This window comes from Lagenorhynchus albirostris, chromosome 1, assembly GCF_949774975.1.
Source record: "Lagenorhynchus albirostris chromosome 1, mLagAlb1.1, whole genome shotgun sequence".
Taxonomy (NCBI): Eukaryota; Metazoa; Chordata; class Mammalia; order Artiodactyla; family Delphinidae; genus Lagenorhynchus; species Lagenorhynchus albirostris.
In genome coordinates, this window is record NC_083095.1 from 27,158,674 (window position 1) to 27,175,370 (window position 16,697).

At 47.3% G+C, this 16,697-nt stretch overlaps 1 protein-coding gene across 3 annotated transcripts in view; it reads right to left on the reverse strand.

The window, feature by feature from the left end:
- Window positions 1–11,942, reverse strand: part of FLVCR2 (FLVCR choline and putative heme transporter 2) — a 67,489-nt gene extending 55,547 nt beyond the window's left edge. For all 3 annotated transcript variants that reach the window (XM_060133837.1, XM_060133925.1, XM_060133746.1), the window contains exon 1: window positions 11,009–11,942. In XM_060133837.1, the coding sequence (XP_059989820.1) occupies window positions 11,009–11,677 (669 nt within the window). In that variant the 5' untranslated portion in view covers window positions 11,678–11,942. The remainder of the gene's footprint in view (window positions 1–11,008) is intronic.
- Window positions 11,943–16,697: the final 4,755 nt, after the last annotated feature.

Genomic DNA, 16,697 nt, shown 5'->3' on the forward strand with positions numbered 1-16,697 from the left:
TTGGGGGTTGGGGGAGGTGAAGGCAAGGGAAGGACATCCTGTTAACAGCGTTGTTGGATAAAGATCAAGAATCAGGCAGTGGAAAACAGCTGTGTCCACCTGATAAGCCTGGGCACCCCACTTCCTTCAGTAGAGTCTTAGGTTTGTAAGCCTAAGGTCTGATGTGCAGGGACGGGAACTGGCCCAGTACCTATGTCATCCCTAAGACCCCAAAATCTTCACCACAGACAACCGGTCTCATCAACCACATACTGGGAAGATAACACCGTCTCCCGGCACCAGCACAGCTCTTAGTTTGAGCAGCTCTCAAGAGGAACAAGTCTCCATCAAGATACTGCCTGGAAACTTCCAGAAAGGCCCACCTTCCCCTATTCACCCAACTCCTGGTCACTTCGCTTGTTGAGAATCGGCTCATAACCATCACCTCCTAAGGGAAGCAGTCCCGCTGGCTCCCCGCTACACTCACTCTGGGGTGTGTCCTCCCTCCCACACGCTGTGACCCCTGAATGTCCTGGGCACATGTACCCTTAAGCCTGCCACACGGTGGTACTGGGAGCAGTTAAGTGTTGGCCTCTCCTTCTAGATCAGTGGCCAATTACCTTTATTGATGATATAGTAGGGACAGCATCTGTTCTTCATTTAGCAGACAAACTCTGCTGGCTAAGTGCCCTCCACTTACTGTCTCATTTACTCCTCTCCTCCACTACTGCAGGAGCCAATATTATCTCCATCTTACAAAAGAAGAAGCCGAAAGTTAGAAAAGTTAAGGGTCTTGTCCAAGGGTACACAGCAGAGCTAAAGATGTGTTCTCAACTACCCTGGGTCCAGCAGAGTTCAAGGCACCCCGTAAGGAATGAATAGCTTTTTCCACTGAAAGAGTAAGATTGAGTCACGTCAGAAAGACAATCCAGGCATGAGAGTCCCTTCCTGCAACCACCTGAGCTCTCAGCTGAGTGGTCACCTTAATTCCTTTCAGGAAAGGAATACCTGTTTATTAATTTGTCCATCCATTTTTAAGCACCTGTTATGCCCAGAGCCTTGACATATGGGAGAGATGTATTAGTCAAGGTTCCAGTCCTTTGACAAGTTTCCCATTTAGTAGGAAGAGGAGGTGGAGGAAGAGGGGGAGACACAAACCCTAGAAAAAAGAAGGCCAGTATCCACAGAAACTCAGGAAGCACAAAGAAGGGCAAGGACTGCTTTCCTCCAGTGCAGAGACTGAGGAGATGACGGCAGGGGTGAGCAGTTACCCAGGTACCCAGCCAGAGGGAACACCTGCCAAGCAGTGTATCTTTTTGTTTTTGGTGCCAGTGGTACAATATACATATAGCATGACATTTACTACTTTAATCATTTTTAGCTGTACACTTCGGTGGCATTAAGTACATTCACATCATCGTGCAACCACCACCTCCATGCATCTTCCCAAACTGAAACTCTGTACCCACTAAACACTAACTCCTCATTCCCTCCTCCCCCAGCCCCCCAACCACCATTATACATCTTGTCTCTATGAATTTGATTACTCGAGATCATCTGTGGTATAATAAAAATATATTTGGTCTTCATTTCTGGTTCCTGGCACAGAGCTCTAAACCCTCGGCATTTCCTGAGTGATAGGACTGTCCTTTGTTATACATAAGGATCCTGTTTCCAAGGACTGTCCTTTGTTATTCATAAGGATCCTGTTTCCGTCACACCTGAGTTTAGGCTATGAGGTGACTTAGAGTGGGACCCCTCTAGAGCCTCAGGATGGAGGTGGTTTCCAGAAGACCAAGTGATAAAGTTTGGGAACTTTCAGCCCCACCCTCCCCCCACCCCTGAGAAGCAAAAGGGAAGTGGAAATTGAGCTCTAGAAAAACTCTTGAACAAGGAAATTCGGTGAGCTTACAGGCTGGTGAACCCATCACATCAAAGTGCTGGGAGGGTGGCCCACAGAGGCTCTGGCATCTATCTCCTCCATTTGGCTGTTCCTGACTTGTAGACTTTATAATAAACCAAGAAAAACAGTGCTTACTTGAGTTCCCTGAGCCATTCTAGCAAATTACAGAACCTGAGTAGGGCTCGTGGGAACCCCCAACTTACAGCTAGTCAGTCAGAAGTCTGGGTGGCCCCCAGGACTTGCAGATGGAGACAGTCTCACGGGACTGAGCTCTTAACTTGTGGGGTCTGCACTAAGTCATTAGTGTCAGAGTTGAACTGAATTGAATTGTAGGACAGCCAGCTGGTGTTAGAAAAGTGAAGAATTGATTGGTGTCAGAAAAAAAGACAGCTCAAAGACAGGTAGAATCCCAGAGTATCTGTTTTTTGTGACTACCTTATGTCACTCAGCATGACGTCTTCAAGGTCCAGCCATGTGTAGCACGTGTCAGAATTTCAAGAATGCATAATATTCTATCATATGTATATTTCATATTTTAACAATCGTCCATAGATGAACACTTGGGATCCTCCCACCTTTCAGCTACTGTGAAGAACGATGCTATAAACATGGGTGTACAAATATCTGTTCAAGTTCCTGCTTTCAATTCTCTTGGGTAACTACCCAGAAGTAGAAATGCTAAATATATGGTAATTCTATTTTTAATTTTTTGAGGAAATGCCATACTGTCTTCCATGTGACTGCACCATTTTACGTTCCCATCGGCAATGCACCAGGGTTCCAATTTCTCCACATTCTTGCCGACACTTCTTACTTTTTTCTTTTTCTTTTTTCTTACTGATAATTGTCTTAAGAGGTATGAAGTAGCACCTCATCGTAGTTTTGATTTGCATTTCCCTAATGTTCAGCTTCTTTTCATGTGCCTATTGACCGTCTATGTATCTTTTTTGGGGGGAGAAATGTCTATTCAAGTCCTTGGCTCATGTTTCAATTGGGTTGTGTTTCTGTTGTTGTTCAGCTGCAGGAATTCATTATATAGTCTGGCTATTAACCCCATATCAGATATACGATTCGCAAATATTTTCTCCCATTCCATGGACAGCCTTTTCACTCTATCGATAGTGTCCTCTGATGCACAAAAGCTTTTAATTTAGATGTAGTCCAATTATTTGCTGTTGTTGCTGACGCTTTTAGTATCACATCCAAGAAATCACTGCCATCACTGCCAAATCTATTATCATGAAGCTTTTTCCTTATGTTTTCTTCCAAGAGTTTTGTAGTTTTTCCCAATACCATCTGTTGAAGAGACTGATGATAATTATGTGTCCATGTAGGTTCATCAATTGTAACCAACACACCACTCTGGTGGGGGTGTTGAAAATGGGGGAGACTACACCAGAAGGGGGTGTAGGGAGTATGTAAGAAATCTCTTTACCTTCCTCTTAATTTTGCTGTGAACCTAAAACTGCTCTAAAAAGTAAAGTGTATTTTTTTAAAAAGGCTGTCCTTTTCCTCTTGGAATGGTCTTGACACCCTCATTAAAAACCATTTGACCATATATATGTGAGGGTTTATTTCTGGACTCTCTATTCCTTTGGTCTCTCTGTTTGCCTTTATGCTGATACCACACTATCATGATTACTGTAGCTTTGTTATTAGTTTTGATATCAAGAAGTGTCAGACCTCCAGCTTTGTGATTCTTTTCCAAAATTGTTTTGGCTATTCAGCATCCCTTAAACTTCCACATGAATTTTAGGATGCATTTTTCTTCATCTGTGAAAAACATCATCAGGATTTGGATAGTGATTGCACTGAATTTATAGACTGCTTTGTGTAGTATTGACATCTTAGCAATATTAGGTCTTCCAATCCGAACACAGATGTTTTACCATTTATCTGTGACTTCTTTAATTTCTTTCAGTAACATTTTATAGTTTTCAGCATACAAGTCTTTCACCTCCTTGGTTAAACTGATTCCTAAGTATTTTTTTGGATGCTACTGTAAATGGAATTGTTTCCTTAGTTTCCTTTGTGGATATTTCATTGTTAGTGTATAAAAACACAGTTGGTTTAGCAATTATACTCCAATAAAGATGTAAAAAAAAAACAAAACACAATTGGTTTAAAACGTTGCAAATTTGGTCTGCTTTGTGTTCTCAGGTTTGCAGAAAGGAACTGGGTACTGGGAGGCACAGCAGTTGGGTGGGGTCAGGGCAAGGGTGAGCAAAATGGCCATGAAACTTTCTACCATTCTGAACGTGGTTTTTTCTTGGTTGGGCGTTTACTTGGTTGCTGTAGATCTTTGACTGATTTCCAAAACTCCCATAGGGAAGATATTTTAGCAAGTTTCTAGTTTATTTAATGTTTCTGTGGGGGAACAAGGGTCTGGAGCTTCCTGGTCCACCATCTACTGATGTCACTCTCTGAGGCTTTAGGCTTAAAACCTCCAAACAGTGTATCTTCAAGGAGAGAATCAAGAAGCCAGACTGGTCAGAGCAGAGACAAGGCTGGGAGGGAACAAGAGACAGGCTGGATGTGAAGGACGAGGGAGGAAGGGTCCTGGATGCTAAACTGGACACTCAGACTCGATTCCACGGAATTGTCAGGCCCTGAAGAATGTCTGCCAAGGCAACGCGGCCAAGACAGAAGTCAGGCCAGGCCAGCCACAGCCTCTTCTCATGTAGCGCACTGAGCTGAAGGTCAAAGAAACAGAAGGATTAGGAGCTTCTGCTATGGTTCCACCTCACAGGCCTTCAGGGCTGCCCTTAAGGTTCTATTTTCTTAAGGTTCTAATTTCAGAACCTTAAGTGAATCAGAATTACGAGCCCCGCCCCAAGCCCATCCTCTCCCCTCAGTCTGGAGAGTGAGTGGCTGAGCTCCCAGCTGCATCTGCCTGGGAACTGGACCCATCACACAGCAGCACAAAACACACCAGCCCTGACAAGAGCCTGGCTCCAAGCAGGAGGGCGCCTTCCCACAGCACGCTGCTCCTCTCTCCTAGAGATCGCAAGTCTAATAGTGAGCCTCACCTGGGAAGCCAGGTAAAAACACAGGAGCCTGGGCCCCTCCCCTGGAGAGGCTGATTAGGAAGTCCAGGTGAAGGCCCAGGCATCTGTATTTGGTCCTGGCCCCAGAGGTGAGGCAAATGGTCACCATCTGGGAGAGCACTGGTCTAGCTTCCTTCCCAGAGTCGCCAGACTCTAAGCTCATCCACCTGCCGACCGGCATCTTTGGTGAGGGCTTTGTGATGAAGGAGAAACCAGAACTGGAATTCGGTTCCACTTTACCTTCCCCAGAAGTTTCAAACTAGAAGTTTTATCTGACCCACAATTTTAAAACATGGAAAATAATAATAATAAAATAAAATTTTGGGGCTTCCCTGGTGGCGCAGTGATTGAGAGTCCACCTGCCGATGCAGGGGACACGGGTTCGTGCCTCGGTCCGGGAGGATCCCACATGCCGCAGAGCAGCTAGTCCCGTGAGCCATGGCCGCTGAGCCTGCGCGTCCGGAGCCTGTGCTCCGCAGCAGGAGAGGCCACAGCAGTGAGAGGCCCGCGTACCGCAAAAAAAAAAAAAAAAAAAAAAAAAAATTTGAGTTTTATCCGCATTTTAAAAAACAGATTTCATCAGCCAGACACAAAGACACATATTGCATGATTTTGGTTATATGCGGTACCTAGAATAGGCAAATTAATAGACATAGAAAGTAGAATAGAGGTTACAGAGGAGGACTTACTGTGTAATGGGCACAGAGTTGTTGGGGGTGATAAAAGTATTTGGGGTATAGACACTGCTAATTCTTACACAACATTGTGAAACTATTTAATGCCATTGAATTGTACACTTATGAACGGTTAAAATTATAAATATGTCTATTTTACCGCAGTTAAAAAAACAGATTTCACATAAAAATCTGGATTTCTGGTTTCTCTTTAAAGAAAAAACAAATGAGACGATCTGACAGCACTGGTCATGCTGTGTATGGGAACAGCTGGCAGAGGCTCAAGCGGCTGCCACCTTCAGCTGGGACACGTGCTCTTACGGTGCTGTGACCCCTCCACACTCCAATGTCACTTTTCCTTTGTCACACTTTCTACGACCTGGATGCCCCTATGAGCATTTGAGGGTTGGTCCTGGTTCTACCCCTTCTCATTTCAGTCTCCACTAGCCTTGCTCTGCTCTCCCAGCCCCTGCCTGGTCCTCTCTTCCAGTCCGAAGGGGAGACCAGCAAGTGGTCAGCCACATGGGCAGGTGCTTCATGTGCCTTGACAATGACAACAAATGAAAGCACAGAAGAGCTTGCCTTCACCTCCCCAGATGTCACTCAGAGCTCGAAGGTTTCTCTGACATCGCAACAGCCAGATTGATAAGCCTGGACTTTAACACACCCAAGTGCCCAGGAGTCTGGAACAAGATGAGGCTGGCCATTCGCCTCATGACCTGGACTCTTGAGTCAGCCTCTGGACCACCCAGCCTCGCTGGGTGACAGATGATCGGCCAGTCCAGTAAACGCAACCTCCTCAAGACTGGACTCACTTTCCTAGAGTCCATCTTTGTCTGCTAGAACCTGATTTCCAAATGCTTGAAATACGATGGGGTTCAGGACACAATACCCCCAAATTTGGTACCTTGGCACAGTGAATATTTTAAGCTGAAGCAATTTGAGAGAATTGAAAAGCAGGACGGTCACTCTGACCCCCTCCCCCGAAACAAACCTTAAAACCCTCCTGTGGGGCTTCCCTGGTGGTGCAGTGGTTGAGAGTCCGCCTGCTGATGCAGGGGACACAGGTTCGTGCTCCGGTCTGGGAAGATCCCATATGCCGCGGAGCGGCTGGGCCCGTGAGCCATGGCCGCTGAGCCTGCGCGTCCGGAGCCTGTGCTCTGCAACGGGAGAGGCCACAATGGTGAGAGGCCCGCGTACCGCAAAAAAATAAATAAATAAATAAAAACCCTCCTGTGGGAGGTGCCCTCCTGGTCACAGAGGAAGGGAGCATCCTTGTCTCATCCTTGTCTCTCAAGACCCTTGTCTCTGGAGATAAAGAGGCACTTCCTCCAAGAATCCTGACAAACAGGCCTTGCTCAGTGGCCCCCCGGTTCTACAGACCTCAGACTCCTTAACCTATCACGTTTCTCCACCACTGTCTGCTCTCCAGCAAATCTGGCATAGAAGCGCACAAGTCTAACTCTTCCTTCATTTCCTTACAAAGACTCCCGTGTCACCTAATACTTATAGGAAATAATTATGGATGATTTTCTCTTATTAATCTGACTTCGTCAATTTAATTTTTAGCTGGGGACTCTAAGACAGTCAAGGAAAACCTCTTCCTCCCCTACAATTAGCATCATTGTTCCAGACATGGTGGGAAATGTTGCTAGTCTGTAAGTGTAAAATACATGCCAACTTCCGAAGACTCGCCATAGGAAAAGAATGTGAACCAGCTTGTTAGTAATTTTATTATATTGATTACCTGTTGAAATACTATTCTGGATATGTTGAGTTAAACCGAATATAGTCCTAAAACTAATTTCACTTGTTTGTTTTACTTTGGTAAAAAATTTACATTTTACCTGGTTTTTTTTTTTTCATTTTACCTGCTTTTCATGCGGCTACTAGAAAATTTAGTCATATATGTGGTTTGCATTTGTGGCTTTCATTATATGTCTATCAGACAGATAGACCGTGGCTACTATAGAACTGATTTTGTAAGGTTACCGTAATTTTTTTTTCTTTTTTTTTTGGCCATGCTGTGCAGCTTGAGGGATCTTAGTTCCCCAGCCAGGGACTGAACCCAGGCCACAGCAGTGAAAGCTCAGAGTCCTAACCACTGGACCACCAGGGAATTCCCAGGTGACTGTATTTTCTTTTCCTCGAAAAGCAAACTGATTCTCTCTAGACTTTTTCTGGGTGGCGCTGTGCTATGACCTGCCCAAGGGTCCCGGAGGAACTCCCTTCTGGTCTCAGGGCTGGAAGCTCTTCATCGGGGCTGGGGCTGCCTTGAAGATCTCTTCTCACTCCCACATCTCCCTCGCCCTGTGCCACCAAGCCGTCCCCAGACTCTCACACGAGGCTCTCTTCCCAGCCTTGCTCAATAACCATGTGGCCACATCACTCAAAACCCCAGATGGTCTTCCCTGGAAACAATGGAACCAGTGTTGTTAACACTGCCGGGCTGCTACCACCTGTGTGATGGTCACAGGGAAGTGCCCCAGCTGCAGTCCAAGACTCCCTGTCCTCCCTCATGCCAGCTCAGGATCCACTGGTTTCTTCTCCCCAGAGCCTGGAGCCCCACCTTCCTGAGGCTGAGAGAGGGAGAACCAGCCCCTCAGCGACCAGCACGTGGGGAGGCACTGCGAATGCCTGGAACTTCAAAACAGAAGGCAGGTGCTAGCTCTCAAATTCTAGAGAAACTGCTGGACACTTTATCACCACCGACAACCCACAACCCTAGAGACACAGGGCCAAAACTTGAAACTCAGAATCCTGCCTTTTTTTGTTGTTGTTTAATTTATGCTTTGTCCACCTGAAGACTCAATAATGGCCCACTGACAGGGGCTCTGGGGGTGGAGCTAGCTTCAAACCTCCTTTCTATCAGTCAGCACCAGTAGGACCCTGGATAAGGTTGCTCCGTTTATCTGGTCTCAAGTTCCTCGCCTATAACAACAGGGACAACCACACCCACCTCAAGTTTAAAAAAATTAAATAATGCATGAAGAAGTGCCTTGCACATAATAGGTGTTTGATAGATATTAGCTTCCTTCCCCTTCAATCTTCCCATAGCAATGCCACGAAGAAGATACTTAAAAACCTCATGGCGAACTGAAAACAAATCCTCTATACTCTCATCTGGTTGCTTCCTGTATGTGTGCTTTTTTAAATCTGAATGTTGGTGCCTGATACAATTTAAGAGGGTGGTAGGAGAACTGTGCGAAGCAGGGATTCTCTTTGCAGCCCTAGCACAGCGTCTGGCAAGGCAGGTGCTTGTTGAGAGAAGGAATGAGTGTTGGATTTAGGCCAGCAGGGACTGGCGCCTCGTGGAGCCTATTAGCGAAGCCCTAGAAGAGAGGGGTCAGAATTACCATGAAACAGGGGTTTGGCTGATCAGTGTGATGTCTGCGGCCACAAAGAGTTATTCTCTGGAAAGATGCTTCCAATCTGTTTAGACAGCTTTGTGGAGCCTTTTTTTTTTTTTTTTAAACTTCAAAGCGCAAGGTGTTCTGTTAATATCTCTTCTCCATTCGGCCATGCTCTCCTCAGAGAGAAAGGTTAAAACATATGCCAAGAACCAAACGCAGTCACCTCTACGTGAGGAAGCATAAACAAGTCAGCTTTTCATATTTCTTTTTTTTTTTTTTAACTTAGCAAAGTGGGTTAAGCCTAAAAGAACACACTAAACTGATGGCTCTGTGATACAAATATATGCTGTCAGGGTGTTTTTAAATGTAAAATTCTTAGCATTTTCTGACCTAAGTGGGGAGTAGGCATGGGCAATGAGTAACTATTCTTACTCAATTTTAAAGATATATTTGGTTTTAAGTTCCTTTACAGCTGTGTGCAGAGGGGTCTGAAAACCAATTCGGTTTTGCTCCATGGTGAACAAAAAAAAGTGTTGGGTTCTCTTATCTCACCAGGCCACCTGAGGGCCCAGTTAGCTCTTCTGCCCTCCCCAAACAATGGGTTTGGGATTGCAGTGACCCTGTCTGAATCCCGTTGGGGCTGCGAATAGTGAGATTTAACCCTCTGGAAGCTTGAGAAGTCCTGCGCATCGCTCCCCAGCTTTACCCTCCTATGAAGAAAACATCCAATAATGTCAAACCTGCCAGCAAAGCTGCAATGAGATGTTCAAATTCACAGTCACATCACCTTCAGGAGGGGGTTGGTACATGTCACCCTTAATACCTATTTTTTTAATTGCCTTGAACAAAAAGATCCAACCTGTTTCATCCCCAGACTTCAAATCCATTCAATCTGCTGAACATTCAAACCCACAGCTTAAAGAAAACTGGGTAAAGGATTTTATGTTGCTTGTTTGTGCTGAAGAAGCCCTGTCTGTTGCTTTCATTGATTGCTTAAACTATTACCCAAGTGGCAGGCCTTACTGGCCTGAAAAAATTTAGCTCAAGTTACCTTTTTGGTGGCAAAGATGAACAGAATGGAAATTTACCTTTAGGGAAGTTTGGAAATTTCTGACTCAAATAAGAACTTCCTAGATGAAAGCTTAAATATTCTAAATGCAATGAACAGGTGAGAGAAAACAAGCCTACAAGAACTAAGGGTTACTGGTCATTTGTTAAATGCATAGCCACAAATGCATGTGCTTGGGAAGAAGTGACACGCCAGGCAGTGGTCCAGATAAAGAAGGGCCCCGAAAGTAGTTGCTTCAACCTTTCAGAGACAGCAATCAGACTCACGACATGCCCACCTTTCTGGGTCATATCCACATTGAGATGCAAAGAATTTGAAATTCTCCTTCCCAAAAGAAGGAAAGACAAAGGAGTAAGATATGAGCTTTCCAGGTCTTTCCAAGGTTTCTAGGCCTTGAAAATTCAGAGCAAGAATTCGACTCCATCCTGCTGCCCTTGGCTCTAAACCCCAGGGAAGGAGGTTGGCACAAAGCATTGTTCCCACTGTCCTGGCTTCAGCTGTGTATAAAGAAGGTGAGAGCAGCGCCAATGCCACCAGGGCCCTGCTCTGCCTTTCCATGTGGTGCAGGAGATACTGTGCTCTAGGAAAAGCTGGCTGGACAGGAAAAAAGCACCTGCCAACCTCTGATGACACAGAATAGTCTGACGCCCAGGGGCTGCTCCCCGGGAAAGAACAGCTTTCCTGTCCAAGCTGGTGAAGTTCAGGAATGAGATCATAAAAACAGCATGTGTTCCAGAAGCACCCTTTCTGCTGGTGGAGGAGAAACTGTGAGTGACAGCAAAGGTCCCTCCTTTTGTTTCCCCACTTCTCTTACACAGTCACCCAGTCACAATCACTCACTCACCCTATCAGTCACACCCAGCCACAGTCACCCAGAGTCACAAACACACTGAAGTCAGAAAACTACAGTCTCCACACAGGGAGGCGTGCGGTACAATCAACACACTCAGTCCCACAGGGAACGCTACCCACTCTCTACCCACCTGATTGCCAAAGACAGCTACGGAGCAGGCTGTTGACACCTCATTAGCCCCGAACCAGACAGAAGCAATGCGGGAGGGCATGCCCAGGATGAAGACCTGGGCCACGGAGCAGATGACCTGGCCCAGCACAGTGACTGGGAAGAGATGTGGCTTCAGGCTGCCCAGCTTCACCCAGGCCCCCAGGCAGTTGAGAGCAGAGCCAGTGAGGGCGATGGTGCGCAGGCCGAACTTCTCCAGGAGCCAGGCCACCGGCAGGAGCAGAGGAATGTAGGTCAGCATGTAGCACATGGACAGCCAGTCGATGGCAAAGGCACTGACCCCATAGAAGTTCATGAAGATGTTATTGATGGAGCCGTACTGGATCCACTGGAAGGCGTTGCACATGGAGTAGCAGCTAAACACCAGGACCACAGCCCATCGGCGCTTGCTCACCTTGATCACGCTAAGGTCCTCAGGGCCCGAGCTACTGGGGTGGGCCAAGCCACTGGGTAGATCCAAGCTACTGGGCTGGACCGAACTACTGGGGTGCGCAGAGACACTGGGGTGGATGGAGACGCTGGGATGGGCTGAGACGCTGGGATGGGCCAAGAGGCTGGGGTTCTCCCCGAGGGCGGAAGTCTGCGAAGGGGTACCATCGCGCTCTTGCTGGTTAGGCTCTTCATTCACCATGACCACAGCCTCTCCTGGAGCCCTAGACAAGTGCTGAGGACTCTAGTGGCGTCGTCTGGTCACCTAAAGCTGACGTAGCACTTACCCGGCCCGCCCGGAAGGAATAAATGGAGTCCCCAGCCTGCGTAAAAGCCGCGAGTGGGGCTCTTTTGCTCACCCCCAAGCTTCTGCTCTCACTTTTCCTTGGCGTCCTCTGTCCCTGACTGCTGTCCCCCAGCTTCAGACGCCTCAGCCTGGTCCTGGCTCTCGGTACCTTGAGTCCTCCCGAAGCGCCTGTCGACGTTCACTCCTCCGTCCTGGAAACAGTTCTCTCCGGGCGCAGCCACTCCGCGGGACTCCGGTCGCTCCTGGGCGGACTAGCGGCCTCGCCCCCTTCGGCGCACGTGACCGCCCCGCCCCCGCCCCGCGCGGCTTCCCCACCCACGACCCACCCGCCCGCCCCCGCCCCCTGCCCCTCCCGCCTTCGCCGGCCGCTGGCCCGGCCATACAGTGGTTTCGCCACCGCCTGCGGGTGCATTCCTCCCCCACGCCCCGGGCACCATGGAAACCGCCGGGTTAACCCGCACCCGGGCACTGCCCCTCAAATTCATTTGTCCCCTCCCGGGGGACTCCGCAAGAAAAGACCCTCTGTCCTTCCGAGGTGATCCTCTAAATAGAGTCTCCTCCTTGCCGGTCCGCATGCCCTGAGCGCCCACACGGATGCCAGGCGCCCCCAAACTGCTCTGTGGTATCCAAGAGGGATTCCCGACTTTTTGCACTTGGCTGGGCTCCCCAACCCTTGCTGGACTTTCGGTATAAAAAGACATTTGTAGATTTCCCGGGCTGGCTGGGGCCGGGAGTAAAGGCGAGCTGCGGAAAACTCGCTTCGCTCCTCGATTTCCCTGCGAACCTGGTTGGGGAACTCAGATCTGAACCTGTTCGTTAGGACTCTTCTTTCCTGATGGATCCCCGGGCGACCTTCAGGCGAGGAACTGAGGGTGGAGGGAAGAGACGAGTTCGGAGACGCTGAAGACCCTGTTTTGTGGTGAAATGCCCAGCAGAGCGCTGGCTCTGGGCTTAGGCTGTAAATGGTCTCCGCACCCACGTAGCCCTAGGCTGCCACCTGCTGGTCCACAGCCCATTCCAGAAGGTAAGCCCCCAAGTCAGGGCCTCTAGAAGGTCAGGCCTTCACTGATTGATCAGCCCCGGGGAGGGATAAGAGCCCATATCTTCCCTGGGTTCAAACACTGGCTAAGCTGCTCTTGGTGTGTTATGTAAATTGAGATACACCACCTGTCTGTGCCTCAGTTTCTTGGAAAATCTGATGATGAAATAATAGTACACACCTCACAATGCTGTTTTGAGGCTTGAATGAGTTCAGGCTTGAAAGCACTTGGAAAATTCCTGGCAGATAGTAAGCATTTCAGGAGTGTCAGATATCCTAACAATTAAAAATTGAACATTTATATTGTGTTTACTTTATTACCTCATTTAAGCATCACAAGAATTCTGTGGTGTAAGAGTTACTGTTGTCTGCATTTTATAGATCAGAAAACTGACCCTCATGGAAGCGCAGTTACTTCTTAAAGTCTCCGCTGACCTGAAGAGCCATAATTCTCACTCTCATAATCATTTCAAGCTACAGCCTAGCTACTCAGGTGCAGTCTGGGGACAGCAGTGTGGGCATCCCCTGGGAGCTTGTCACGAAGGCAGAAGCCCAGGCTCACCCTGGACCTACTGAATTCGATGCTGCATTTTAAAAGACCTCAAGGTGATTTGTTTGAACATTAAAGAGCCACTGGGTGCGTGTGCTTTCTTGTTTTCTTTTTAAATCTTCACACCCAAAATGAAGAATTTAAAGCTCTGGGGCTGTGATTCTCAACTTGGGTTTCACATTAAAATCACATGGGGAAAAAAAAAAAATCACATGGGGAACTCTTCACATTCCCAATGCCTCTGCCACATGCCAGATCAGGATATCTGAGGGTGGACCCCAGCATCTGCATGTTTAAAGCTGCCCAGGTGATCTTAATTTGCAGCCAAGAGTGAGCACCCCTGTGGTGTTAGAATCGCTGGTTCCCAGGAGAGGGAACATTGCTTGGAGGCACCCAGTTTTTGGTAGAAATTATGGGGCCTTGGATTATAATGAAATGTTTGAAGAGGGAACTCATACCCATCTAAAAATTTCTACGTTAATTTCACATCTCCTATTCTCTAATTCCAACAGTGTTTCCCTTTTTCTCCAGGGAACACAGAACCTCCATTCTCTCGGAAAGCCTTCTGAGACCTCTCACTGTTTCTTTCCCTCGGTTATCACGGTCCTAAAACTCTGCACATACATTCTTAACTCCATTTTACAGATCTGGAAACTGAGGTCCAGAGTCAGAGTGCGTTATCAGAGTCCCACAGCTAATTCGCGTCAGAACAAGCAACAGTGAGACAGGTTTCCTGTGTTCCCTTCCACACATCTCTCCCATGTGCTCCTCGGGGGCAATGCTTCAGTTTGGTGACAATTCCCAAGGGGTCTAACCTGAGATTCAAGTGATATTTGGGGTTGCCTTTGGGGAGGAGCGAGTTTGATCTCTTGTGAGCTCTGGATTCAGTCTACTCAGGATTTTTTTTTTTTTTTTTCTACTCAGGATTTGAAGCTCTGTTCTGCCCTTATGAGCTTTGGGATCTTGGACGAGTTACTTTAGCTCTCTGGCTTTCAGTTTCTGAATCTGTAAATTGAGGATTAAAAACTACTTGCCTCATAGGGTTGTTGTGAGAATGAATTAATATAACGTGTGCCCATTGCTTCGGTAATGATACTCTGGCAGCTACCTACCTGGGTGGTGCTGTCTCTTGGCTGGTTCCCACCAGGGGCAGGACAGGTATACAAATGTCAGGTTGATTTTACATTGAGAGAAATATTCTGTATTCATCCACTGAAGAAACATTTATTGAGCAGCTTACTATATGTTACATCTATTTTTCAGTATGTCTATCTATCGGTATTGATGGGCACACTGCAGGGAGAAGGAGAAGCACATTTCAGGGATTGCTTCCTAAAAAGAGGCCCTCATTCCTGGTTCTATTTCAACCTACTCCCCAGGGAGCTGGCCTTGAACTCAAGCATTCCTGGCTCTCTACAGAAAGGTAGCAAAGTCTGCTCCCTAGAGGCCAACTACTCCTGGATTGAAGTCAAACTGTGGCACCGTTTTTGACAGCTTACCAGCACCTCCACAGGAGCTGTAGATGTGGGAACATGGAGCATGGGGAGGGCATGGGAAGGCTAAATGGCTAATGAATCAGGTTGAGACCCTGGATGAGGCCCCGTTAAAAAATACTGACACTTGGAATTTGTAAAAATGTTTCCCTGGGCTTCCCTGGTGGCGCAGTGGTTGAGAGTCCGCCTGCCGATGCAGGGGACACGGGTTCGTGCCCCGGTCCGGGAAGATCCCACATGCCGCGGAGCGGCTGGGCCCGTGAGCCATGGCCGCTGAGCCTGCGCGTCCAGAGCCTGTGCTCCGCAATGGGAGAGGCCACAGCAGTGAGAGGCCCACGTACCGCAAAAAAAAAAAAAAAATGCTGCCCTTACACATCTTGTATGTGTAATTTACATGTGTAATACTGCACACTCACCCACACCCTGTCTGCCTCACCTCCCGCACTTCCCGTATATTCCAGCTCTAAGCTCTTGTGCACGTCTGTACAGCCTGGAACCCTGAGTGAGGGAAGCTCCACGACACATGCCTGTCTCAATACCTATCCACAGAGTTAAGCTGAATTCCACATCACCACGAATTTCAGAAAACTGGGACAAAGAAGAGATCCAATGAGTTTTCAGAGATATAAGAACAGGTTTCATAAAACATTTTCAAGAAAACAGGTACAGAATGTCATCATCAAGCCAGGAACCTGGAGGTCAGTCGAACAATGCCTTCTGAGGGAGAATCATTTCCTGCCTAGAATCCTACACCCAGACTACCAAAAAAAATTATTGGAAAAGAATCAAACATTTTCACACATGAATAGTTTTTTTAAAAGGTAGTGGTGGACTTCCCTGGTGGTGCAGTAGTTAAGAATCCGCCTGCCAATGCAGGGGACATGGGTTTGAGCCCTGGTCCGGGAAGATCCCACATGCCGCGGAGCAACCAAGCCCATGCTCCACGACTACTGAGCCTGCGTTCTAGAGCCTATGAGCCACAACTACTGAGCCCGTGTGCCACAACTACTGAAGCCCATGCGCCTAGAGCCCGTGCTCCGCAAGAAGAGGAGCCACCGCAATGAGAAGCCCGCGTGCAGCAACGAAGACCCAATGCAGCCAAAAATAAATAAATTTATTTAAAAAAAAAAAAAAAGGTAGTGGCATATCCTCTCTCAGGAAGCTGCTAAAGGATGTGCTCTACCAAAACAAGGGAGGAAACCTAGAGAGAGTAAGATGTAAGATCCAGGAAACTGGGACATGAGGGCAGGTGATGGGAATCACCAAGATGGCAGTAAAGGAGCATCCCAAGTGGACAGCCAGGCACAGAAGCAGCCTGTTCAGATTGAAGCTGATCAAAGACTACAGGAGAGATTTATCAAAAAGATGACACTGAGTGGATTGTGTTTGAAAATATTGAGAGGGGTTTACAGAGTTGGGAGAGAATTAGGGTTGGACTAGTGATAAGTACCACAAATATAACTAAATAAATAGGGAGGGGGAGGCAGTTTTGAACTCTAGTGAAATATAAAAAGCTATGGAGGAAAGGGGAACAAAGTCATGGTTACTTTAAGTGACTCAGTTGTGAACAGCATGAACACAACCATAATAATGTAAAGACTGAAAATTGATATAATCAAATACGACATAACTATATTTGGAGGATGGGGGAATGGGAAGTGGGCATATGTACGTGGTGGAGATGAGGGTGGGGTGAGCAGAGCTAATCCTCATCTGCCGTACTGGAAAGTCAGTGGATGATGCCTAACATGGACAAAATCAGACAGCATCAATACGCCCATGTTACTCAGAGCTATAGAGGTAAATACCAAAACATCATCTACTAATGGCTGA